Source organism: Leptonotus elevatus, chromosome 20, assembly GCF_054856555.1.
Source record: "Leptonotus elevatus isolate MCC_2025b chromosome 20, RoL_Lele_1.0, whole genome shotgun sequence".
Taxonomy (NCBI): Eukaryota; Metazoa; Chordata; class Actinopteri; order Syngnathiformes; family Syngnathidae; genus Leptonotus; species Leptonotus elevatus.
In genome coordinates, this window is record NC_141258.1 from 8,393,453 (window position 1) to 8,419,148 (window position 25,696).

The 25,696-nt window shown below is 44.3% G+C and overlaps 4 protein-coding genes and 1 long non-coding RNA gene across 11 annotated transcripts; 3 read left to right on the top strand and 2 right to left on the bottom strand.

The window, feature by feature from the left end:
• Positions 1 to 473: 473 nt before the first annotated feature.
• dydc2 (DPY30 domain containing 2) lies at positions 474 to 4,282 on the top strand. 6 transcript variants are annotated; one of them, XM_086064689.1, is made up of 8 exons: positions 474 to 503; positions 979 to 1,134; positions 1,300 to 1,386; positions 1,590 to 1,736; positions 1,895 to 2,047; positions 2,130 to 2,258; positions 2,430 to 3,863; positions 4,085 to 4,282. In XM_086064689.1, exons 2-8 carry the CDS (start codon positions 988 to 990, stop codon positions 4,127 to 4,129), a joined length of 2,142 nt encoding a protein of 713 aa, XP_085920815.1. In that variant the 5' UTR covers positions 474 to 503; positions 979 to 987; the 3' UTR covers positions 4,130 to 4,282. The 6 variants fall into 6 exon arrangements, with proteins under 6 accessions (XP_085920815.1, XP_085920814.1, XP_085920817.1 ...); XM_086064688.1 differs by having other exon boundaries at positions 477 to 610; XM_086064691.1 differs by having other exon boundaries at positions 477 to 610; positions 2,433 to 3,863.
• An 876-nt stretch (positions 4,283 to 5,158) lies between these two features.
• Positions 5,159 to 7,077, top strand: selenou1b (selenoprotein U1b). Its single transcript, XM_086064270.1, has 5 exons — positions 5,159 to 5,595; positions 6,163 to 6,254; positions 6,350 to 6,490; positions 6,583 to 6,747; positions 6,809 to 7,077. The coding sequence occupies exons 1-5, from the start codon at positions 5,451 to 5,453 to the stop codon at positions 6,929 to 6,931; spliced, it is 666 nt and encodes a 221-aa protein (XP_085920396.1). The 5' UTR covers positions 5,159 to 5,450; the 3' UTR covers positions 6,932 to 7,077.
• Positions 7,078 to 7,613: 536 nt separating this feature from the next.
• LOC147156896 (PDZ domain-containing protein 7-like) lies at positions 7,614 to 15,733 on the top strand. The gene is made up of 18 exons (XM_086064267.1): positions 7,614 to 7,883; positions 8,259 to 8,342; positions 8,422 to 8,634; positions 8,734 to 8,871; positions 8,956 to 9,130; positions 10,048 to 10,224; positions 10,289 to 10,436; positions 10,920 to 10,980; positions 11,859 to 12,036; positions 12,113 to 12,324; positions 12,416 to 12,577; positions 12,748 to 12,875; positions 12,957 to 13,048; positions 14,133 to 14,224; positions 14,291 to 14,362; positions 14,529 to 14,885; positions 15,033 to 15,133; positions 15,213 to 15,733. Exons 3-18 carry the CDS (start codon positions 8,460 to 8,462, stop codon positions 15,441 to 15,443), a joined length of 2,499 nt encoding a protein of 832 aa, XP_085920393.1. The 5' UTR covers positions 7,614 to 7,883; positions 8,259 to 8,342; positions 8,422 to 8,459; the 3' UTR covers positions 15,444 to 15,733.
• LOC147156897 (uncharacterized) lies at positions 11,514 to 15,176 on the bottom strand. The gene is made up of 3 exons (XR_015091666.1): positions 15,010 to 15,176; positions 14,270 to 14,383; positions 11,514 to 12,695 (listed from the first exon to the last, which is right to left on the bottom strand). It is a non-coding gene; the product is annotated as an uncharacterized LOC147156897 (long non-coding RNA).
• LOC147156898 (leucine zipper putative tumor suppressor 2 homolog) lies at positions 15,426 to 25,650 on the bottom strand. 2 transcript variants are annotated; one of them, XM_086064268.1, is made up of 7 exons: positions 25,453 to 25,650; positions 21,483 to 21,552; positions 19,101 to 19,505; positions 18,426 to 18,995; positions 18,155 to 18,277; positions 17,924 to 18,070; positions 15,426 to 17,377 (listed from the first exon to the last, which is right to left on the bottom strand). In XM_086064268.1, exons 3-7 carry the CDS (start codon positions 19,476 to 19,478, stop codon positions 16,772 to 16,774), a joined length of 1,824 nt encoding a protein of 607 aa, XP_085920394.1. In that variant the 5' UTR covers positions 19,479 to 19,505; positions 21,483 to 21,552; positions 25,453 to 25,650; the 3' UTR covers positions 15,426 to 16,771. The 2 variants fall into 2 exon arrangements, with proteins under 2 accessions (XP_085920394.1, XP_085920395.1); XM_086064269.1 differs by having other exon boundaries at positions 25,449 to 25,650.
• Positions 25,651 to 25,696: the final 46 nt, after the last annotated feature.

Here is a 25,696-nt window from a genome sequence, read left to right on the forward strand (position 1 = left end):
ATAATAATAATAATAATAATAATAATAATAATAATAAATAGGAACCCAAAGAAGCGTAACGATGTCGGTAATAAAAAAATAATAATAATAACTACTCACATTTGACCGCTACAAATTTTTTATTTTATACATTATATTATCTTAAATGTAACTTTAACTTTTAAATGAAAAACGTTCTTTAATAACGTTTTAAGAACATTTAAAAGATACATAAAACAAATCACGTTAAAAATGTGTTTGTGTTAACAAAAATAATCACAAAAAAAACGTTAAAAAATAATTAGAACATTCAATAGTACAACTTTTATTTAATATAGTAATTGAAAATAGAACTAGCATAATAATAGTATTTATAGTAAAATACTAGTATTTCCGATCATTTTATTAATTCTGTATAATTGGTGAGTCGGAACTGGCTGACGACTAGACCGCGGACTATTAAGAAAGTGACACTGTTACCACAGAAACACAAACAAACACATCCGGCAGTGCAGGCGCGCTTGGTAACTGGTTTGTTTTAGTAATTTTCATTCCACTTTAATATTTCAATGAACACCTGGACACAATCATAGCGTAGCTAGTTATTAAAAGTATTTAATACTCTGTTTCGGTAAGTTTTTGTGTGTGTTTAATGTGTCGCTTCGACCGAATACATACAGGGAGCGCAAACAATTGCTTATTAGCAAAGTTACACTATCCTGCTTTTAAAGTTGTTTTTCTTTTTTGTCTGATGGCGATCAAATTACCTCTTAATGACATCTAATAGTTATTTTTAATTTGCTACACCGGACATGTTTTTCTTTTTTTTTCCTGAAAACATTGAGCCCGGCAAGATTTCATATATTACATGCCATTTTGCGGGAAAATGTTAGTCTGTGATGACGTCATATTAAAGATAAACCAAGGAGTAGCAATAGTAGTACAGACTTTTGTGTCCGTGTCATATGAATTTCAAGTGCACTTCCACCACCCACACAGAATCACAACATGGATTCCGAATACGTCAAGACACACCTGGGTTCATGTCTGGCAGAGGGGCTTGCTGAAGTGGTAGAGCAGCGTCCTATGGACCCCATCCAGTTTTTGGCTCACTGGCTGTTCAAATACAATTCCAACGTTGAATATGAGGAAAAGGTACCAAAAAAAAAAGTTTGTTTGTCTTGCCAGTGGGTAGCGCTGTTGTCCAACTTGCCTTGCAATTGAAGCGATAGTCTGTTTTACATTTCCACTCACAAAAAAAGTGATATTTGGCTTTTAGGTATAAATTAATTCTAATATGTGAAATCCTGTTTCTTACAGAAACAGGCCCGGTTGGCACTTGTGGAGAAGGAGCGAGCCAAAGCCAGAGAGAATGACGCCGAGAAGGAGAAAGCTGGAAAAGTACCGGTACTAAACCTTGTTTTGTTTTGGTTTGGTTTGTGCCATTTTGTGTAGTCGCGTTCCAGAGGTCAGTCAGCAATTAGAAAGCAGCAAGTTCAGCCAACAATTGAAAGGAATATCAGGTGAAGAGCAGGCAAGGTGAAGGCAGAGAATCAGAAAGATGGATTGTTGTATGTCTGAAGGGTATTTGACACTCGGCACCTTAACAGCTCCCTGAAACGGAGCCTTCAGGACCAGACGACCGGGTGGCAGCCACGCTCGGACCTGCTAAGCAGCCCGTGAGGGACCCCTTGAAGCCAGAAACCCAACAGTCTACCAACCAGCACGAAAGTAAACCTCTGGAGAATGACCAGGAGGTGAAAAAAAAACATCTTCACAATGGATTTCTTGGTGTGGTGGTGGGTGTTGCTGCATGTGCATGGAATGTGTGCAGTCTGTTGGCCTAGGACCTCAGGCTAAGGGTTAGCAATGTGCATGGGGGCAAGAAAGCTTTATAGCTGGTTTGTTCTTTGAGGTGGATCCACCTTGCGGAGACACGTGTTCATGTGTCCACCAGGTGAAGACAACTGATAACATAAGCACTCCAGAAGCTTCCGTTCTCTCTCCGCGGTCTGAAGCCATCCGGCAGAACCAGCCCAAAGGGGAGAAATCCCGGGAGCAAAAGGTGGTGAGACAAGCAAAAGGAGAGCAGCAAAACAAGGGGCATCGTTTGTTCGCGTCGCACTAACATGATCACAAATTACCTGCAGGAATTCGGCTCAGCTGAAACCGCTGAGCCGGCGCAGACCGAAGGCTCTAATTCCAGCCGGGTGGAACAACAATGGGAGCCACCAGGACAAGCGAGCCCTCTTCACCCTGAAATCCAACACGCAGAGAAGGTGAAGGGATTGACATCTCTTAAAGACAGTCTTATTTAGTTGAGTGGAGAGTCCAGTGAGTAGGAATAGAACCAGAAGCATGGTGTCGGTTTGATGAGAGAAGTCAGGCCAAGTGATTTTTTTGGGGCTGATGTCTAACTTACAGAATTCTCCTGACACCCTTTTTACCAGAAGGACGAGCATGCCGAGTCCTCCCAGGCGGAGTCTGCAAATGTGGAGTCCAGGGTTCAAACCACACCAACTGGGGCCTCCCGTGCAGAGTCTTCACAAATAGAGTCCAATGAAGATGAATCTGTACACGTGAAATCCAACCAAATGAAGTCCTCGCTCGGAGAAGCTGAGCAGTTTGAGCCCTCACAGGCAGAGGCTAAGCAAAAAGAATCCATGCAGACCTACCAGGCCGAGTCTTCTCAAGCTGAGGTCTCCCGCGTGGAATCCGCACAAGTTGAGAGCTCCCAGGCAGAGTATGTACAATTGGGGTCCACTCCAGAGGAGTCCATGCAGGCTAAATCCTCTCAAATTGAGGCCTCCCATTTAGACTCCGCACAAGTTGGCACCTCTCAGGCTGAGTCTGCACAGGCGGAGTTCACACCAGAGGAGTCCTTTCATGCTGAGAATGACCAAGTTGAATTCACACAAGTTCAGGCCTCCCAGACACAATCTGCGCAGGCCGAGAACTCCCAAGCTGAGCCCACTGACGTCGAACATCCCCTGTCCGCTAGTGCGGACTCTCCTCAGCCCAACTCCCCCGTGTCCGAATCTGTGCAGGAGGAGTCATCCCGGGCCGAGACTGTGCAGGCGGAGTCCACATTGGTGGATTCCGCTAAGACCGAGTCTTTGCTGGTGGAGCCTGAGCAAGCCGAGACCTTCCGGGCGAATACGTCCCGCATGGAATCTGCACAAGTTGAGACCTCTCAGCCCGAGTCTCCGCAGATGAATTCTACAACGGTGGACATAGCTCAGTCCGACACCGCCGTGTCTGAGTCTGCGCGGGGCAAGTCCTCTCAATCTGAGGTCTTTCACGTTGAATACAAACACGTCGAGGCCTCACAAGCCGAGTCTCCGCATTTGGAGTCGGCTTCTGAGGTGTCTGCGCAGGCCGATTCCTCTCAAGCTGAGCTCTCTGACGTCGAATCCAAACATGTTGAGACCTCAGAGTCCGCGCTGGTAGAATCCTCAATGATGGAGTCTACGCAGATCCAGGTTGCACCTGTGGAGTCCACAAAGGCCGAGCCCTCTGAAGTCGAGGCCTCTCGAGTCAAACTCACACAAAATGAGTCTGCCAAGGCCGAGTCTGTGCAATGGGACTTAATGCTGGAGGCGCCTACACAGGCTGAGGCGTCCCAGGTTGAAGCAACACAAGTTGAGAACTCCTCAGAGGAGTCTGAGCAAAGGGAGCCCACGCCAGCAGACTGCGCTCAATCAAAGACCTCCCAGGCGAGGCCCGCGCAAGCCAAGTCCTCTCAAGCCGAGTCTTTTAAATCAGAGTCTATGCAACTCGAGTCATCACCAGCCGAGTCCTACCAAGTCCTGCCAATTGACAAGCAGTTGGTAAAAACTGAAGAGAAGCACGATTCAAGTTCACCCGACCAAGACCGGGAAGAGGTTTGTGAGCTTGCCTTGGTCAGCCATCTTTGTTGGTAACACTGGTAACATAACAGGTCAATTCAGTACCTGAAGAGCTGAAAAAGAAGGGGAAAAGAGCTCTTAACTATCTATTCCTCATGAATATAATTTATGTATTTTCTTCAACATTACATTTATTATCCTAATAAATTTTTAGTATTTGTGACATTCATCCCTTTAAAATTTGTGTGGCTTTGCAGGGAACGGAACAAGCTTCGCCAGGAACAGAACAAGCTGGAAAATGATCACTTTGCTGCTTGATGGTCCTCTGCTGAGCCTATATATATATATATATATATATATATTTATGTTTGAATATTCTACATTTGTCATTGCATGTGTGCCTAAATGAAAGATGTCCTCGGGAGAGTTCCAATAAACGTGTGATTGTAACTCAACTTAAATTGTATAAATCAATCTAATAAGAAACTTTTAAAATGTTTTGTTTTGATTTTTAACTCATTCGCTGCCATTGACGGCTATAAACGTCAAAAATTAATTTGAACTATTTCTATTAGTTGAGCTTTTTTCCCCCACGTTTGCTCACAAGATTATGAAAACCTAGATTTTTTTTATTGTAAATTTAGAACAGATAGAAAATTTGTGATTAATCGTGAGATAACTCGTGAAGTCATGCGCTTAATTACGATTAAAAATTGTAATCACGACGCCCCGAATTTTTAATAATCTTTTTATTTTTTATTTTATTCATTCACTGCCATTGACTGCTATAAACGTCAAAAATTAATTTGAACTATTTCTATTAGTTCAACATTTTTTTCCACTTTTGTTAACAAGAGTATGAAAACCTAGAATTTTTTATTGTACATTTAGAACAGACATGAAATTTGTGATTAATCGTGAGTTAACTAGTGAAGTCATGCGATTAAAAAAAAATAATCGCCTGTCACCCCTAATTTTTAATAATCTTTTTTTAAATGAATTTATGGCAGTGAATGAGTAAAAAAAACAACTCACTAATTAAAAGAATAAAACAGGCAATTAAAATTTTAAAATACAAAAAAAGTTATGAAATTGTTTGGTGGTTTTAAGCAAGTCGGGAATTTTGTAGTGATTTCAGAGCAGGGTTTTTTTTTCCGTCTAGAAAATTTGACTAGGGCCCAAAGGTTCAAACACAGACTACAAAGTCGACAAAAAAAAGGACCAAAATGTGCTCATTTTGAGGAACGAATACTCCACCACATGTCGCTGGTGACTTTTGAACCAGAAAAGAGGCGTCGTTGCACAATGACCACTTTATGACGTCACCGCACTCGCGGCTGGATTAGATCAAAAACGGAATTGTGTGGGGCTCTGGGTGGCGGAGACGGGAGTTGTTACCGTCACTTGCCTTCGGTGCAGGTTGGCGTGAGTTCGCGTCCCCGCCTGTTAGACCATATATGTGTGTGTGAGTGCACAAAAAACAAACAAAAACAAAACAAAAACGGAATTGTGACGTGCGCGCTCACAAGGGCGTCGCGGTTACACGCACGGGGCGTCAGCAAGAAAGCGACGGACAAGGTGGACGTCAGACGAGGTAAAGAAGCAGTAGAAGACCAGCGGAATATGGCTCTCCTGGTTCGAGTCGCAGCGGCCGCGGGCGGCCTGGTGGCCCGAGCTCTCAACATGGTGACGGAATTGTTCCTCACGACGCCGCTGAGGGCCAGCCTTCAGCATCTGGGAGAAGCTGAACTCACCGCGATAACTTCAGGTAAGCGTGTGCGCAAACTCGAGTTCATTCTTACTTATTTCCTTCCTTTCACCCCCATTCACGCCAGGCTATATGACTTTATAACAGTTCTTCCTTCATCTGATTCCCTTACATACAATTTTACTTGTTTGTTCCTTCATCCTCTTTAAAAGCAAAAGTGAAGTCAACCACAAAACTTTCTTAACAGTATGTTCTATGCAGCCCCACTAGTCTAAAAACGATATTTTTACTGCCTATGTGGAATATGAGTAAAGCAGCAAAATCCGCCCGTTTTTATCCATCTTGGCGGCGGCCATTTTGCCACTTGTTGGCAATTGAAAATGACAGCACAGTTGCTCATGACTCGGGTAAGGACCAATCTGTTTTTTTAAGCTGAGCCGTGATTGGTTGTTACTGTGATGTCATTTTCAGTGGACAACAAATGTCAAAATTGACTGTTTACTTCCTTTCTTTGTCTCTCTTCATGTATTACCTCCTTCCTTCATTTACGAGATTCTATCACCTCCCACCCTCACACGGGTCTTTTACTTCAAATTGTTTTTTATAACTTTACTGCCCTGTTTTCAGAGAGGACTAAATTTAAGGCCAAGACTCTGTGGGAGCAGACGGGTGCAGTCATTATGGCGGTGCGCAGGCCAGGATGATTTCTGTGCAGAGAGGTAGTAACACGTCGACGTCACCAACGCTGACGTTATTAGAGGGCTTAGCATGATTGGGAGTGTCAATAAATGACCACGTCACGCCGTCTTTCCAGGAGGCTGCAGAGCTGTCCTCTCTGAAGCCACAGCTGGACCAGCTCGGGGTCCCGCTGTACGCTGTGTTCAAGGAGAACATCGGAAACGAGGTGCAGAACTTCCGGATGTTCTTTAACGGGGAGATCTTCTTGGATGAAAAGGTCTTTTTAAGAACCGTCTGTGGTTTGTTGTCTTGTGTTCCCTCGTGAGGGAGGAGCTAATTCCCCACACTGAGAGCTTCTGTTCATTGCAGAGGCGCTTCTTCGGGCCCCGCGAGCGACGGTTGGGCCTCCTGGCGTTCCTTCGTGCCGGCGTGTGGATGAACGGCCTCAGGGCCTTCGGAAGGGGCTTCAAGGGGAATATCATGGGAGAGGGCTTCGTTCTGGGCGGCGTTTTTGTCATCGGACCTGACCAGCAGGTATAACTGACAATATAATCTGTGCGTAATCGAGTCAGGAAATTACTCGTCCCTCCCCCAGGGAATCCTACTGGAACACCGAGAGATGGAGTTTGGCGATAAGGTCAACACTGAGGATGTGATCCGAGCCGTCGGGAGAATACCACAAGAGCTTGTGCACATGGAGAATAATGTTGCGGAGTAACTTGCACGCATAGTTGATTTTGTGTAATAAAAAGCCTCCCAGTCTGTTTATGATTGTCTGTTTTCAAACTGTACAGAGGAAACAGGCTTGATGTTTTGAAGACTGGGCTTACTTTTATTACTCAATAAAACGTGTCTGGCAATCAACAGCTTGCTTTAGTGTTTATGGTTGTTCATATTAAATGATACCAAAAATTGATGTGAAAATAATTTCAAATTGAAATATTTGAACAGAATTTTAAGTAAAATATGTTCCTTGCAGCCCCACTAGACTAAACACAGCATTCTGATTGTGTTTGTGGAATATGAATTAAGCAAGATGCAGCCATTTTTAGCCATCTCAGGGCGGCCATTTTGTCACCTGCTGTTGACCAAAAACTGACTGCAGTGACTAAGGTGAATGTCACATGACCAAACCCAAAAAACAGGTCTTTACCCAGGCACTGTGATGTGAATTTGACAGCATATTCGCGGATTTAAATTTGTAAATATATTTTATTTGGAGAGTGATTTGTTATTGAATGTTTCTCAACGTTTTTTTCAAGTTATTTTCTTGTGTGTAATTAAGCTTGATTGGCATTTGTACTGTATTTACTGTAATAAGTGTGTGCGTGTGTGTGTGTGTGTGTGTGTGTGTGTGTGTGTGTGTGTTTAGTGTACCGTGCCGTCCAATCAGATTATCTCCAGCTCTAGCACGTCCAGCCAATCGGTGTGCAGCAGGGGCAGGACTTGTATAGAATCCGGACAGGTGCGTCAGACGGTCTTTAGGCTCAAAATGGATCCACTCGGGCCAAACGACTTGAATTAGTCTGGAGAATATAAAACTAAACACGGTACAAAGGACATTTTCGGTGTGGCAGAATTATTTTCACTTCATTTTAATGATTGTCAGTATTTTTGTAATGAGGACTGATGGAAAAACTAGCTTGATGGCTTCGTTTGAATAATACTCGGTAAGTTGTTCTTTTTTTTTTTAAATGGCAATACTGTGTGTCTGTATATCGGCGAAATGGTTATAGCGGGGTTTAAGTTGCAAAAAAAGTTTAGTTTAGTTTTTAGTATTTAACGACAACTGGAGTTTTTACGTTGTCGCTGTCTATGGTTCTGGGGGAAGCCCTGTGGTGACGTCACGGGGGTTTAAAGTTTAGTAGCGCGTAACCATGGCAGCGCACCACGTGATCCCACGACTTGCACCCTCAGCTATGGCGCACAAGATAATCCCACACTTGACACTACACTTTGTGCTTGAGTACAATTACAGATACAGTACTTATGAAAAAATAAAAAGTAAGAAGCAGGAAAGTACACTAGTATCTGATATTCACCAGGAAGCTGAGAGAGATGCATCATGGGAAAGAATGGCCAGACATGTGATTGCAGGAAGCAAAAAAGTCAGCTGTTATGTCACAAAGGTAAGTACTGACCACACAGGTGCACGCTAACAAATGTACCCAGTATGGCAGCATTTCTTCCCGCTCTGTGCTGCTGTAGACATGTCCACCTGAACGGGGACGGCGCCGGCAGGCTCCATGGCTCATTCGTCAGACCCCTCCTGCAGGGAGAACGCCCCCGGCACACAGGGGAAGTCACACTCGGCCGCGCGCAACATAGTACGCAAGAAGGAGCAGCAGCAGCGGCGTCGGCGAGGAATCCGATCTTCCTCACCCATGGGCCGCGTCATCCTCATCAACTCGCCGGTGGACGGTAAGATGTGCTAAGCAAACAGAAAATATCAACAGCAGTCTCGGATCTGTCATATTTAAATGAATTGAAGACTCAAAATGACGAAGACAAATGTTTTAGGTGGAGATGACAGCGAGGACCTTCACACCATCACGGTGGACAAAAGCGAGGACGGCAAGCTGGGCTTCAGCGTGCGTGGCGGCTGCGAGCACGGCCTGAGCATCTTCGTCAGCAAGGTGGAGGACGCCAGCACGGCAGGTGGGACGCAGCGACGGCATCGGGTGACCTTAGCTTTTTTCTTTTTTCTTTTTTTTTCTTGACCCGAGTGTCCATCGTGCACAGAGGCGGCCGGCCTGCTAGTGGGCGACAAACTGGTGGAGGTGAACGGCGTCAGCCTGGAGAGCATCACCATGAGCAGCGCCGTCAGGGTCCTGACGGGCAACAACAGGCTGAGGATGGTGGTGAGGCGCGTGGGCAAGGTGCCCGGGATACGCTACTCTAAAGAGAAGACCACCTGGTGAGCAGTGGTGAGAACTAGCTGAAGTACAATTGCTTGGTTACTCAATTCATGGAGGGATAAAAGTCTACACATCCCAGGTCACAAATGCCAGGTTTTTTTTGTGATGTATTAACTCTAGTAGTAAAAAATAGCTGAGCGTGTAGTTGCACAAGTGTGCACACCCTCATAACTGGCTTTGTGGCTATGTTCGGAATGAACAAACTCAGGTTACTTGTCGTAATTCCCCACCACCATGATACCATGTAGGTATTTTGAATCATGAACAACAAGTTCAATCTTGGTCTCATCAGACCGTAACAGATTTCCTCACATGCGTTTGGGAGAATTGAAGAATTGAAAATGTAGCCAGTGTTAGATGTTTAATTTCTAAAATAAGGCTTTTTTTTCTTGGAATCCTACCCCCTAGTCCAGACACATGAAGAAGATGAGAGATTGTTGTCACGTGTACTGAACAGCCAGTACTTGCCAGAAATTCCTGCTCCTTCAGTGTTGCTGTTGACCTCTGCAGATTTTAGTACTGAAAGATGTCAAAGCCTACTAGAACAGTCAAACTTGATTTGTGGTTAATCAAGGGCTCGTTAATGTGTAGCAGGTGTGTACTCACTCCCTTTTAACTCAAGTTTCAATGTAATTGTTTATTTCTGAACACTGACATTATAAAGGGGGTGTGCACTTATGCAACCAGTTTTTTTTGTTACATTTAAAAAAAATGAGTTTTACAGGTTGTAGATCACATTAATGTTGCAAAAGTTTTGAAATGATCTTATTCTCATTTTATGTATCACAAAAACTGGCATTTGAACAAGGGGTGTGTAGACTTTTTAAACTCACTGAGAGCACAGAGTCTGCTGATGAGGATGCAGCACCGGTTGCTGGTAGTACGATGATGAAAATCAAAACTTGTGCTTTTCCAGGGTGGACTTAATTCACAGGCGCATGGTGGTGGAGGAAAGCGGGCGGACGCCTTCAGACGCCAGCGGAGGTAGCGCCCTCCGGAGGATCGTCCACCTTTACACCACCTCCGACGACTACTGTCTGGGCTTCAACATCCGCGGCGGGAAGGAGTTTGGTTTGGGCATTTACGTCTCCAAGTAGGTACCCTTCTAGAAACACCCTGGAAACGCATCCCTTCTTCACATAACGCTGACATGTCAGGCTGGACCCCGGCGGCCTGGCCGAGCAGAACGGGATCAAGATGGGCGACCAGATCCTGGCCGCCAATGGCGTGAGCTTCGAGGACATCAGCCACAGCAACGCCGTGGAGGTGCTGAAGAGCCACACGCACGTCATGCTGACCATCAAGGTGAATGCAAAATGCTCCTTTTAGGTACGCCTGTGGAATCCAAAAATTCTGCTTTTACAAAGACGACAAAAAAAACATGCACGTTTGTTAATTGAGGTTGTACTCAATGTTTACAAAAAACATGTGTTTTTGATTAAAAAAAAAAATTACAGTTCCTTTTTGTCAGTTTCATTGTACCTAATAAAATATCCAGCAAATAAAATATAACACAACGCACATAGCTGAGGCATATATATTAAAGCTACTGTGTGTGTGTGTGTGTGACAGCTGGCACGCAGTCGTAATATTCCTCCTTGCTTGCGCGAGCTTGGGTTTCGCCGTGCTGAAAAAAAATAGCCGGGCGGTGTGCATTATTCAGCAGGCGGCAAGGATCGGGTGCAAACGAAAGCGCGGCGTCTTCTCTCATGTGTTACTCCCGATCAAATATAGCGACGATGCCATCAAAGTTTAATATGAGTGCATTTATATATTTTCCTCCACTAGGAGGCTGGCCGCTATCCCGCTTACAAGGAGATGGTGGCGGAGTACCGATGGCTCAACAAGTGTATGTATGCCTCATAGTCTCTGTTCTCATGACAATTGCACTTATTTTTCATGACTGGTGGGTAGACATTTTTTCCTCATAAAGAAAAACATTCCTTGTCTTTTATAGTGGACAAAAGGGTCAAATCTTATGTGACTTGAACATCAAACCAACTTTACTCTGGATCGGATCCAAATTGTGCACTGTAGTGCAATGTAATTTGAAACCTCCAATCAATTGTGATTAATTAAAGCATACAATTTCTTTTTGTAAAATAAACAAAAAAAAAATTATTTAAAAAGGATTATCGTTTTGTTTTTTTACCTGAAAACTTTTTTTTTTCACAACTATATATTTTTTTTAAAAAATACAATGTTTGTGTGCAACTTCCTTTCTAAAATAAATTTATTATTGTACGATTTAGGGTTTTTTCCCCTCCCAAATAAAAACAAAAAATTAGTTTTTCCTCAAATTAATATGCAGGAATTTAAACGAAAATGATAATTATTATTTTAATGAAAAACAAACATTAATACCTTTTCCCCAAAAGATGACTCCTTTCCCCCCAACTATTTTCTTGAAAGAAAAAAAAAAGATTTGAGGTTTTCTCTAAATACATTTCTTTTAATAAGAATAAGGTTGTTTTTTTTAACACTATTTTTACCTAAGAAATATCCATCCATGCCTTTAAAAAAAACCTAATGTTTTTTTCTAACTGTTGTATATACTATATATATATATACACACATACACAACTGTTGTTCAATTAAATCCAATTTAGTCCACTTCACTTGTGTAATGTGGTACAGGTTCACTTTTGCCTTGTAGTGTCACTCTACAGACTCACAAGCAGACCAGAACGACAACTGGGTCCTCATTCAAGTTGATTTGTCTCTCAGTGGCCAACGGGGGTAAGAAATCCTCCTCGCTGGGCTCCGACTCCAATTCGTCAGCGTCCTCGCTATCTTCCGAGACGCCGATCAGTTCTCTGAGCGGCCTGTCTCAGGTCATGTTCCCGCCAAGTCTGCCATTTGCCTCCGACATGGTGGACGTGTGCATCTCCACCGAGGACCAAAGGTGGGACGTCTCCTGGATTCATTTCTCCTCTCAATATTCTCTCACCACGGCGCTCGTTTTTTTTTTTGCGTGACAGATTTGAGTTGGAGCGCAGCGAGGCCGCCATCCAGACGGACACCACCCGCAGCCGGGGGGCAACCATACTGCTGCGGGACACGGCCATCCGCCATGACGAGGACAGAGATGAGGGCGGTCCCAAGAAGGAGTCCCGCAAGACGGCGGTGCTGCTGGCCCTCAGCAGACCCAGCCGACCCATCAGCCGCTCGCAGAGCCAGGTCACCATAGCAGGTATGTGACTTTAAAAGACGCACAAAAGACGGCAAGACTTTTTTTTGTGTTATGTGTGCTTTGATATAAATGCATGCACCTCCCCACGTAGAGATCGGCCAAAAGAAGGCCAAGAAGCAGAAAGGAGGAAAAAACTCGGGGGAGAAAAGCGCACTCCAACGCTCCAAGACATTGGTCAACTTGCTGTTTGGTGGCGCACGTAAGAGGGATGCCTCCAGGGGGCGCTCCAAATCGCTGTCCGCTGACAAACAAGGTACCTCCACATTCCTCTGGTAGTTGGAAGCAGGACTCCACATTTTCTTCATGTTCTGTAGGTGTCCCAATACTTATGTCTATATAGTGTTTATCAACCTGGAGTGACACGCGGTGTTCTAAAAAAAAAAGAAAAAAAGACAACATTTAGGAACCTCTGTCCTGATCCAGGTTTGAGCCTTGGCGGAGGTCCGAGCCCTGCGGCGTTTCCTGAAGAGACGCTGCGAGCGGTGGAAGAGTTGGCACAGCGTCTGTTGACCGAGGAGGAGACGGAAGCGGTCATGAAGGCGTGTCGGACGGTATGACGCTGACAGTCTTTCGTCGATTTGTATCTTCAGCAAGAAAAATGACGATAACGCAACTTGTGCCTCCACACTCAGTATGTAGAAGAAAGATGTGTGGAAACGTTAATACGCCACCTGCTGGCCGTGCTGGACAGGCCTGAAAAACTGCTGCTGCTCAGGGAAGTGAGGTAAATAAACCATCAAATAGCCTTTGAGACACACTCAAAAGGGAAAACAAATATCTTGCCATAGAAGAAAAAAAAACTCCACTAATATGAAATAAAAATTTAGAAATTACACCTCAATTTTTTTTTTACTTTATTCTTGGAAAAATGCACAATTTTTTGTTGGAAAAAGAAAACTTTATTCTCAGAATAATTTGACTTTTTTTCTCAAGATTGCAACTTTTTTAGTTTTAGGATTTTAATACTCAAATGAGTATTTCTTTTTAAATTAAGTATTTTTTCCATATGAAACCAAGGGCATGCTTCTGAATGAAGCGGAGTCACAAATGCCGGCCAGATTAGGATTAACAGCTTTGTCGACATAATCTTCTTTGAAGTGTTTTTTTAAATTGTGTAATACAATACAACAAACACTCTGAGGCCTAATTACTATTGTTGTGTTGCACAGTAACCAGTTGTTGAATGTTACACAATAAAATACACAAAAAATTAAAATGACTGTTTTGTTAAAAACAAAAACCAACTATTTTCTAAAATGTTTGCTCGTGAAAAAAAGCTTCTAAATAAAACTGACTTTCTATAAAACAAAATCTTGAAAAAAAATATAACAGTTGTAATATTATGGCCTTTTAATAGGGAAAAATAGCTTTGACAAAAAAGTACGAGTTTTTCCTTGACTTTCCTGAATTTTTTTCCCTCGAAAAACGACATTTATCCCTAAATTATTTTTTTTCAGGTGTTTTTTTTTCCTTGAAAAGATGACTTAAAAAAATACTATTCTCACAGTATTGCGGAAAAATAGAAGAAAATTTGTATTTTCCTGTAAAGAAAAAGAAAAAGTTTTCTTATGAAAATCTTTATCAAAAAGAAATTGTCTAGATGTTTTTTCTAGAGAAAAAAAAGACTTAAGTTAATTTTTTTCTCAAAACATTATTACTTCATTCTCCTTATATTTGACTTTTCAAGATTACGGTAAGATGTTTATTCTCATAATACGCCTTCCCGAAAAACAATTTTATGTAAAAACCAAAACCAAAATCACTGATGTGTTGTTGAACAGTAAACATAGTCCACTGTTTGCCTGCAGGATGCTGCTTCCTGCTTCTCACCTCCGTGAATTCAACAGCACTGTAGAAGCGGTGGAGGTAGAAGCGTACGACATCCTCAAGTACCGCTCAGGTGTGCTCATGGACACATACGCCTGCACACAGGTATGCGTCTTACCTTCCGTTTTTCGCCTGTCAGTCCGAACGCCTCCTCTTCGCTCTCCCGCATGCGGCCGAGCACCCAAACGCCGCCTCATCACACCCATCCCAGGTTTGTGCCTCAAGTCGGTTCCTGTCCAAAATGTTCAAGGTTTGAAGGTGTACGACTCAACAAACTGCCGCACAAAAGCCATGACTGATCCGGCATGAATCTACTTGTGCCTTTCACAAAGACAGAACCCATCAAAACTTCCAAATGTAATTTTCTGTGATGTCAGATTTGCGAGGAGGCTTCGAGCTGCACAGCGCCGCCATGGTGGAAAAGCAGAGCCACCTAGTGGACAAGATGGAGAAACTCAGCCTGACGGGGCCACGAGCATCCAGGCAGAGGCGGCGGCGCCCCAGCGCCCCCTTCACACCTTTACTCGACATCCCGGTAGACGGATACCGGTTCACAGAGGAGCGCGAACATTCGCCCGCAGGTACCCCGGACACTAATTGGCTACTCGCTAGCAACCCTGACGTCGGAAGCGTCGGCTCTGTGCGCTTTGAAGACGTCTCAGATTTGGGACGCCTGAACGGCCAAGAATATGAACTCCAAACGGTTAACATCTCCAAGACCAAACAATCGCTGGGTACGTGCTTGTCTTCAGTTAAGTTTTGCTTTTTAAGAAATTGATTCATTGTAGATTATTGGTAATAAATGTTTTTAGTCTGATAGTCATGTTTACACCCGATTGCTGAGCGATTTGAACTTACAGTGGACGTCTTTGGTGTTGCAGGCATCAGTATATCCGGCGGGATAGAGTCCAAGGTCCAGCCTGTGGTCAAGGTGGAGAAGATCTTCCCGGGAGGGGCCGCCTCCACCTGCAATGTGCTCAAGGTAACATGGTCACACGACGAGAGGTTTAAGCGTCTGACCTCCAAACACCCTCGCCTCTCCCCCCCCCCCCTCCCTCCAGGCCGGATTCGAGGTGGTGAGCGTGGACGGCGCTTCGCTGCACGGCGTCACGCACCAGCACGCAGTCGACCTCATCCGAAAAGCCTTCAGCGACAAGGCCAAAGACCCCATGGTGCTGGTGGTCAAAGTGCCCTGCAAGCCTCCAAAGATATCATTAGCACCGCCTAGTGGTCAATTATGGCCAAACATTCTCATTTCAGAAACAAAACCACAATTTAACAATTCAGTGTAACCTTTAATAAAAACACAAAATGTACAGCAAATGTGGAAAATATACATTTATATCTATAAATGTGCTGTGGAAGCCAGACAAACATCCGATATGAAACAGGAACATTTCTTTGGTCTATTCACAGTGACGAGTGCACTCAGATTCATTTACAGTCAGAAAACAACCCAAAGTCATATTTTACGTTGTCTTCTCTGGGGCCCTTGGTGAAAGACATTAAACGGCCACACGTGCACAAAAGGTAGTAGAACAGGGATGGGCAAACGTTTGTGCTCAAGGGGCCACATTTGATTTTTATTTTTTTTACAGTTGGTTCAAAAGTAACCCAATTATGAATCGAAAATGGAACGATCCACTTTATGGGTCAATTTGACCCAACTTTCTGGGTTTAAAAAAAAACGACCTTTTTTTTTTTTTAGTAAAGGATGTGACCAATTTGTATGAGTTGTTTTACACTAAAAGACCAATTTCTTGTCTCTAAGTTGGGTCAAATTGACCCAAGTTGAGGATCGGTCCATTTTTGACCCATAGTTTAAATTATGAGGTCTTTATAAATGTTTTTTGTTAGCACAAAATTTTTAATTTTATTATTAATAAACCAATTCTTTAATAAAAATGGCAGATGTACAGTTTATGTAACATTTTAATAAAGTCATTAATCCTCGTTTTTAAATGTACTTAATTTTCTAAATGTCATTTTTATAATTATATTTTTATATATTTAAAAAATATTTTTCACAACTAATTACAAAAATATATTTTTATTATGTTACAATGAATGAATAAACCATTTATTTCTTCTACATATATTTAAAAAAATTGTTAAAAAAATGTAATTAAAATTTTATTTATTTATTTATTATTTAACCAATTTTAGAGGAAGAAATGGCTCCATTTTAAATCACTCTTGATATTGCAAGCGCTTGTTGGGCCAGAAAAAGAAGGGTTATATGTGGCCCCCAGGCCATAGTTTGCCCACCTCTGTAGCGGAGGATATGCTCTCAATGTGGCGCTTAGCGCATGTTCACTTTTTGCTCTATTCAAGTATTGAAGCATAAGAGTCGACTTGACTACAGTAGTTAGATTTTTATTTTATTTTTTTAAGCTGGCTGCTATCATCACTGGAAGAGTCTAACTCAGATGCCGTTCAAATAACTGGGAATGTGAGAAACAAAGCTGACAAGAACGACTACTTATAATTGTGTCACCATTCACTGACTGGTGTGTAACTGACTTTTTTTTTTTAGACGGGAACACTTTTGTGCTTCTTACTTCCAAGCTGTCTGGAACGTAACGCAAACTCCCACCTGTGATGTGAAAGAAAAAAAAAATCAAATTTCTGTGGCGGCGACCTCATCAAAGGCGATTTCATTGCCGCTGCCGTCATCGTCGTCATGGTCTCGGCTCTCCAGCTCCTTGCTGAGGTCCCTCAGGAGGATCTCCAGCTGGCGGTTGCGTCGGTACATGCTCACATAGTTCTCCTGCAGCTGCTGCTGGTAGCGCAGCACTTTGTCCTTCTCTTCCTGCCACGTTCGCCGCTCCTCCTCGAAACCGCCCGCCTGCCTCTCGGCCCGCTGCCTCTCCAGCGCCAACTCTCCCCGCATGCGCTCGGCCGATCCCCGTAGCGCGTCCCGCTCTCCGTCAGGCTTCCGCAGGTGCGCCAGTTCGCTCTCCAGGCGCGCCGCCTTCTCCCGCAGCAGCTCGGTCTCGCTCTTGCGCCGCTGCAGCTCATTCTCGCACACCTCCAGCTCAGCGGCGCGGGCGCGACCGACGGCGCCGGCCTCCTGCAGGAGGGCCTGGGCGTCGCTCAGCTCGCCGCGGGTGTCACGCAGTTGCCCGCGCAGTGACGCGGCCTCGCTCGCCCGCTGGGCCAGCTCCACCTGAGCCTCTTTCAGCTGCTGCTTCAGCAACGAGATCTCGCCAGACTTCTGGCACACCTGACAGAAAAAGCACAGCAACAATATACATCAATAATCATGCCCAAAGAGGTACGTTATAAAATGAACCTACAACCTAGGCGCAAAAAGCAGGATTATGAAATAACACAATAATAAGTGAAGCAAAATTGCGAGAAGGCAAGTTTGCTGGACGTCAAAATGAGTTTTGAGGACTAACATAAAAAACTATTTATCACTATCAGCCATTTTGGTCATTGACTTTCGCCTCAAAACGCTTTCAGGTCAAAACTGGGAGAAAACAACTCTGATATATCCCACTTCCGACCATCCTTGAATGCAACATTATATCAAACGAAATTCAATAATTTTCAACAAAAATTACGCTGTATGAAACGCTTCAAATTGACACCCTTTCAAACGAAATGAGTGTCGCCATCTTGTGGTCGAGAGTAACATTACACACAATGTAAGCGAGCGTTAGACCGAAACAGTTATTATTTGAACAAAAAGTTGGCAAAACAGCAGGACCACAAACCTGGAAGCCGCAATGGAGTTTGTTTTTTTTTTTTTGTCCCCCGTGCTTACCTCCCACTTGGTCTCCTCCAGTCTTGGGCCCATCTGGATCTTGTCGTGTTCGTAGGCGGTGCAGCGCTCCTCCAGCTGCTCTCGCTCCTTGAGGAGCTGCACAAAGTCCTCCTGCAGCTTCTTCTTCTCCTGCTGGAGCTGATGAACCTGCACGAAACAGAAGCCGATAAACGGATGCTATCGACTGCGTTTTTTTTTTTTTGGCCGGTTCTGACGCAAAATTGTTCGGACCTGCATTTGAAGCACCTGCTGGGCTCGCTGTGCCTTCTGGGAGGCCGCCTGCATCCTGGTGGCGCAGCTTTGCCGCAACTCTTCCAGCTCCAGCTCGAAACGCTTCTGCTTCTCCTCGTAGACCTCAAACAGATCCAATCCAAGAGTTCAACCAGCGTTTCCGCTATGCGATTTCAATATGTGGCATCAGACGTCAAAGTTACGGAAATATCCCGCCTCTCACTTGAGATGCAGCTCTTTTATTGGACATGATGAGTCTATTTCCTGTTACCTGACAGATAGCAGCCTCGTTGTCATCCAGATTGTCTCGGAGTAGATGGAGCTCCGCCTCTCTCTCCCTCAGCTTGTCCTCCAGGTCCCTGACCACGCCCTCATAGCCGTCCACTGCCCCCGGCGAGCGCCCGCCGGACCCGCAGTCCGACAGCGGCTGACCCCGCCCGCTGACAGACCCGGAGCTGGTGCTCTTGCTGGATGACGAGCGGCCGCTGTCCGAGTTGGAGTGTCGGTGGACGCCCGCGGATGGCGTGCTTTTGGTCGTCTCTAAGTGACCCCCCGCCACCGCCGGCCCGTCTCCCGCCGCCAGACTGGAGAGTGAGTTGCGTCCCGAGTCGGACAGGGAGCAGGAGTGGCCGCTGCTCGCGCCGCCGCTCCGTCCCGCGCTGTACACGCTGCGTCGCTCGGAACCGGAGGGCGACAGCTCCCGGTGGGTGGCGCCCAGTTGGCCATTTTGACTTTCGGGTACATTGGCGCCGTGTCGGGGGGATAGGTACTGCATGGTGCCGCGGCTCTTGGGGACCACGGGTTTGAAGGCGGTGGGCCGCAGCACTGTATTCTCCATGTTCTACATGTTAAAGATGATCAATGGTATAAACTCTTTCTCAATCAGAACCACAAAAAAACGTGTTACTTGTTGGACCTTGACAAAATGTCTGCCCCTGACACCCACCTTTTCCAGTTTTCCCGACACCGGTATGAGTTTTGGTGGTGGTCCGACATTCCCATTCAAGCTCTCTTTCATCGGGCTGGCGAGTGCCATGCTTTGGTCGTCTACATAGTCCCACCTCTCCCGTCCCCTGCTAGACCTCCTAAGCGCCGGAGGACTGCGGTTGTGTAGGAAGCGCTCCTGAGGAGACTCTGAGCCCGGTAAGGAGGTGCCCCGTCGAACCCGGCGGTCCCGGTAGACGCGTGCCGTGAGATCCAGAGCGGCAGTGGATGGCACGTTGAAGGGGGGCGAGGGCCCTGAGCAGTGTCGTCTGCGGGAGCGGGAGTTATGGCCTGGGTCAAGAGGTTCAGCGGGGGTGGGCGGAGCCTGAACCAGCGCCATGCTGGATGCAAGGTAGCCTTGAGGCTTCTGAAAGGAAATTACACGCTTACATTGGTCATCTGATTTGATGTCAAAAATAACAATCCAAGCTATATGTTACAAAAAAGTTACCGGTTCCTTGCCAAATAAAGCGCTAAGATGAAGTGACCAAATATGGTTCCTTTTCTTGTAAAGTGCTCTGTTGAAATGACCAAATATGGTTCCTTGCTGAATAAAGCTCTACACGGAAGTTACCAAATACGGCTCCTTTCTAAATTAAATTAAATTAAATTAATTAAAGTGCCATCTTACCAAATATGGTTCCTTGCCCTACATTGTAGTTATCAAGTTTAGTTTCTATTCAAGCCATTCAAGTTACCTGATGGTCTCTTACCTGTATTGATGTTACCAATTCTGGTTGCTGTTAGCCAAATAAAGTGCTATGTTGACGTGACCAAATATGGTTCCTTGCCCTACAAAGGGCCACTAAATACGGTTCCTTGTTTTAAAAGATGCTAAAAGATGCCTTAGAAGATATTTAAGACAGAAAATATGGTTCCTGCCAAATAAAGTACTGTTCTTAGCCTTTAAGTGAAGGAGTTACCAATTATGGTTCCTTGCCCTACAAAGCCCTGTCACAGTTACCAAATATGGTTCATTGCCAAGTTAAAATGTCATGTTGATGTTCCCCCCCAAAAAAATGGTTCCCTTGCCAAATAGTGCTACAATCACGTGTCCCATTACTTTTGTCCATATAAAACACACAGTCTACCTTCGAGTGTACTAACTGCTGCTCTGCAAGTGCACACCATACGAAGTGCAAACCAGCATGACCTACAGTAGTCTGGAACCTATGCGCCCCCCCCCCCCCTCCCTCGGTGGCCCACACACAGGCAAACAGGCTCGGCCATTGATGAAGCCCATTCAAGCAGCACAAACGGGCCTTGAGAGGCTTTCGGCCTCGACGGGCAGCGCAAGCAAAAAAAAAGAAAAAAAAAGAGTCTCTTTTCTTTGGGGGCCGCGAGACGGCTTGGAGAGCACGCTGGCACCAACAAAGGCGACTGTCTCCACACATCGGTTCAGCCTGCGGAGGCTCCACTCCAGGAGAAAAAAAAAACTCAAGCGATGTGGGCTCACTTGCAGCCTATTTCGTGTGCGTCTATAGCGCAGGTGGCATGATGGCTCATAAGAGATGCCCTCATATAGATTCTCATAACAAGCGGCGCGGACGTGGGAGCAGAAAGCTAGGCCAGCATACTGGGGGGGGGGGGGGGGGTGAGGAGGTCCTCGCTCCCACTGGACGCTGTTGCTAAAAGCGTCCTTTGGAGAGACTACTTTCAAAACATTCCACCACGGTACTAAGCAATCTGCTTGCGCCTTTAAAAACAAACCTATTAGTACACAGCAAACACGTCGACTGTTTCTGACCTCGCTTCTTCACGCCTGTGTTGCATAGCGTCCAATGACTGATATTTAGATGTACAAACACCGTTTCTAAGAAGTACTTGCATGTAGTTCGAATACGATTATTTTTTTAAAGCACAGTTTCTGACAACTGCATCACACCTCTGTTGTACCGAGTCCACTAGCTCAACGTTAGTTCTATAAGCACATTTATGAGGAGTGCTTCACACCTGTGTTGCATAGAGTCCAACTAATATTGAGTTTTATAAGCATTGTTTCTGACACCAGTCATGCATGGAGTTGAGGTACAGTCGATAAATTGATAGCTAGAGAGCTAGCTAGCTGGATAAATACTGTAGCTAGCTAGCAAAAAAATAGCTAGCTAGCCAGTCAGATATAGATAGATAGAGATACTGTATCTAGCTAGCTAGTGATACTGTAGCTAGCTAGCTAGCTAGCTAGATAGAGTACTCCAATTTTCTAAACACATTGCTATTATTCCAAACACCCTGAAAAGCATTTTGAGCATTTATGATATCCATTTTAAGGCTCACGTAACTTAGTTAACTATTTGTCCTCACGAGCAACGCAATTCAGCGCTGCTCAAAACTCACCACTCACCTGTCAACCACGCTCTTAATTTGAAGGCCTCATGAAAGCATCCTTCCAACGTCGTGAGCAGATTTTCCCTCTGTTGACCGGCGAGAGAAAGAAGAAAACAAAGGTTGTTGTGTAAGTAGAAGCCGGGCAGTTGCATTCATAAACATTCAAGTTGGTAGAGGGGGGGAAAACGAGGGAAAATGTGAGTCATAGTGGCCGAGCTCGCAAAGACTGAGGGGATTTTCCGAGTCAATATGAATGTAGAGTGAGCAGGAATATAAAGATGCCTTCATTGCTATGTGTTTTTGGGGGGTTAAGATCTGACCTTGTGGGGCTGAGTTATTGGTGTCATCAAACTCGCCCCCATTCTAGGCTCACTCACACTAAAAAATCTTCACAATTAAGCATATTGTCTCGTATACATAGTGCAGACTTGAAGGACACTTGGAAAAGTACAAAACGTACCCTCAAATAGATGACTTCCTGTGTGCTTTTAGGCATGGCTTCCTGAGACTTTTTTTTTTCTGGGCCTACTTACAATAAACACGTCAACCCAATTTCAAGTTCAATTTGAGGGCTGCATTTTCAAACTGACAAAACGCATACATCCTGTGATGTCAAACATCTTCGATCCGGTTCCTCTGGTCGGGTTAGCACTTGGCTTTGTAGCCCGACTCCTCGGCCTGCGTCACAAACTGCATCCCTGAAAAGCTGCGAGGCATTGACACGTACATGTCGCCGCGGGAAGTACAGGCGGGGTGGCCAACGGGTTCACACGAATATGATATTATCATTTGGCTGTGGGCTGTTTTGCTAACGTTACGCGACGCAACCAACGAGGCCTGGGGTCAAGTTACAGGCGCACTGTATCGAACCTTCCTAATATGGCACTTTTTATGTTAGCTACGCTCTACCTAGTGCTTTTCAAGTAATTGACAAGAGGTGACTAGTGATGATGTGTATATATAATGTGTCTCCTGTGCATGTGGAGATACGGTCAAATTACAGCCAATTTCTTACCCTTTTATTTACGGTGTCGCATGTATGCTTCCACTCAGAACGTGTACTTCCCTATCAATGACCGTGAGAGCGTGCTCATAGGCCGCCAAAATCTGCTCCAATCTGCTGGTGATTAATGACAGATGCCAGCGGGGAGGGGGCTACATAATGATTTAATCTCAAAACAATCTCCTCTAAATCTGTCCTGTCCGGAATTCCATTTGGGAGAGTTTTGCCTGTCTGCAGAAAGAAACAAACTAATATTTACAAATTATTATTATGTATTATGATGTGACCTTCAATGAGTTTGATATTCAAATAAAGGTAAATTATTCGTCAATTAATTAAATAATTGTCCCATTTCACTGCTGTATTTTTTACACTTTAATTTGTTGGCATTTCAATAATTTAACCACCTTATGTACTTATTAAAAAATAAAAAATAAAAAAATAGGAACCAACATTAACTTTGAATATCCTCTGAACTATAAAAATATGATTACACAATTAACAGACAGCTACTTCTCCATGCTTGGCAGAGATAATAATCCACATGACTGGACTGCACATCTTCTTCCTCTAGCATGCCCAACGGCCACAAACACCCCCAACGCCACCACCTTCAGGCAGCATAAGCCCTTATGTAACACAGTGACGCAGCCGCCCGGGTCCAGCGGGCCTCCCGCCACCTCCAAGCATCCCCATCTGCACCCACGACAACAACCTCGGCTCACCTCACACCGCCGCTGATTATGTGTGTTGACCAGTTGGTGGCCTCTCAGCTGGAGAATAATCAGGCCAGAAAAAAAAAATTAATCACACGCGGCGTGAAGAGAAATGTATTTAAAAATACCGCACACGCAACCTCAGGGAGAGGTCGCCCCACTTGCACCAACTCCACTTTCATGCCCTGACAACATTTGAGACAGAAGAAAGCTCTTTTTCCATGTATGCAACTAGATGACATTTAGTCTGGGTTGATTATTGCAGTTGCGAGTCATCAAAATGTGCTACCATTCTCCACGCACGCTTTGATGAAACCTCAACATGTTAGCAAATTAGCGTTGTCAATCTGTCTAGTGTACGTGGTTCAAATTTGGTAGCAATCAGTCACGCAATTTGGCCTTCGATTGGATTCCTCAAAATGGCCAAATGGACCCCAAAATGGTCACATCAAACCACAGTGGCAGACTTTCTGGGAGACTGGGATGTTTTGGTGAAGCTAATTATTAAAGACATGTATACCCAATTTTATGCTGTTAATTTAAATTGGCTATGGGCGCTGATTTTTTTAAAATGCCCATCTGCCTAGTGTACAAGGTTCAAGTTCGGAAGCAATGGGACAAATTCTCTCGGATGGAAATGGCCTAAAATGGCCGCTTCAAAGCAAAGTAGGAGACTTCCTGTGTCTGGTATGGTGTCATTCTGTGAGTCTACTCATAATAGACTTGTCTAATAAATTTCACGATGCTCATTAAGAATGGCTTCTGGGGCTTTAAAAAAGAAAAAAGAATCATAAAGGTCAAACTTTGGTAGCATTCGAGCAAATCTCATCTGTTAACGACCCCTAAAATGTCCACTTCAAATCAAAATGGCAGACTTCCCATTTCTTTCCACTCATGGCTTTTCCATATATATTTTTTTGGTTTCTTCCTCTTCATCTTGATTAACCCTCGAGCGGGGCAACGCCGGCTGCTGTTTCGGTCCACTTGCGAAGAAAGTGGGCCGAAAGTCAAAAGGGAGGCAAGAGAATATGGAAATGTGGCAAGGTAAAAGAAATGTGCACAGTTGATGGCATGCCATGCTGTGCACCTGAAGAACTGGGTCGGAGAAGGAGAGAAAAATAATTTTTTTTTGCTAGAATGCTGGTTGAAGGTTGTTCTCATTTCAATTCAGTAAAAAAAATAAATAAATAAATACATAGATTTAGTAAGTCATATGAAGATGATTTAACCACTGTTTAAAAAAAACACATAAATAAAGTAAAATTACTTATTGACTACCTTGGTTGATTAACTATACCTAAATTAACTTTTTCTTTAAAAAAAGAAAAAAAACTTTATCTACAAATGACCTGGGCCAAATGCTTGCCCACCACCATATGTGCCCTTTGAACTCTTTTTTTTAATCACCCTTTCCTAGCTTGAGAATAAATGGACACATTTGATGCTCATGATCGTCAACCAGTCAGTCTTGCCGCTCAGGCTGATAACGATGAAACAAGCTTTTTGGTTTGTTTCAAGTCTGAACAGGAAACATTTGACATTGCTTATCGCCAAACTCACTAAACCTGTCTCATGTACACAAACAAAGAATGAGCACAGTCACTATCATATTCTTCACTAAAGCGGGGTTATGCGAAGGTCTTCGAAAGACCATTCTGGGTGATTATCCTGTGGTGTGAAGTTTATAATAAAGAAATCCTTGAATATCCTCAAAGATCCTTAAATAATCCATTTTTTCTATAAGCGAAGGTGAAAAAAATATTGATTAAAACTGGAATTCAGAGCTTGTGAAACATGTCAAAGATTTTATATTTAGATGATTTAGTATGTAGGTAATTAGCTTCTTCTTCTGCTATTCATTTTAGTCTGTGTGCTCTCTGGCACCGCACTGCCCCTCACAGGTTAGTCGTAGTACTACGACAGACATCGTTAGGTGTGTTGGTCGACTCCTATAATGTTCACACAAAAAGCCCAGGAAGGACACATACCTTTACCTTTTGTGTGGGGTCTTTCGCGTAATAAAAATCGGAAGAAGTTAAAATATCGTTGTGTGTGTAGTGTACCCTGTTTCTCTCACGTGAGCTCACTCGGGAATATTGAACCCACGCACGCACGCACGTACGCACGCACCTTGACGACGAGGAGTGGCAAAGTTGACGCGACTTCCTCACCGTTGGCTACAAAGGACACATTTTGCACTTTTGCCAGCGTCAAAACACTAAAATATTCTTATTTTTGAGACACACAAGAAAAAGTAGCTCACCTACCATGGACGACGGTAAAGTGCCTGGGGCAGCTGCTGTGCTCCCAAAAATCCAAGTTTAGTCGTTCTTGCGTCTGCTGTTTTTAAAAAAGACTTTGACGCCAAACTTGAGACTTTTTCAAATGTTTAAGTGGGTGACACTTCATTATTCGACGTGAAGACAGACTGAGAGTTTGTTGATGTGGGCTGGGACAAGCAGCAGTTAAGCTAGCTAAAAGATGAGGAGTACACATCCGGTCGTGCCTTGC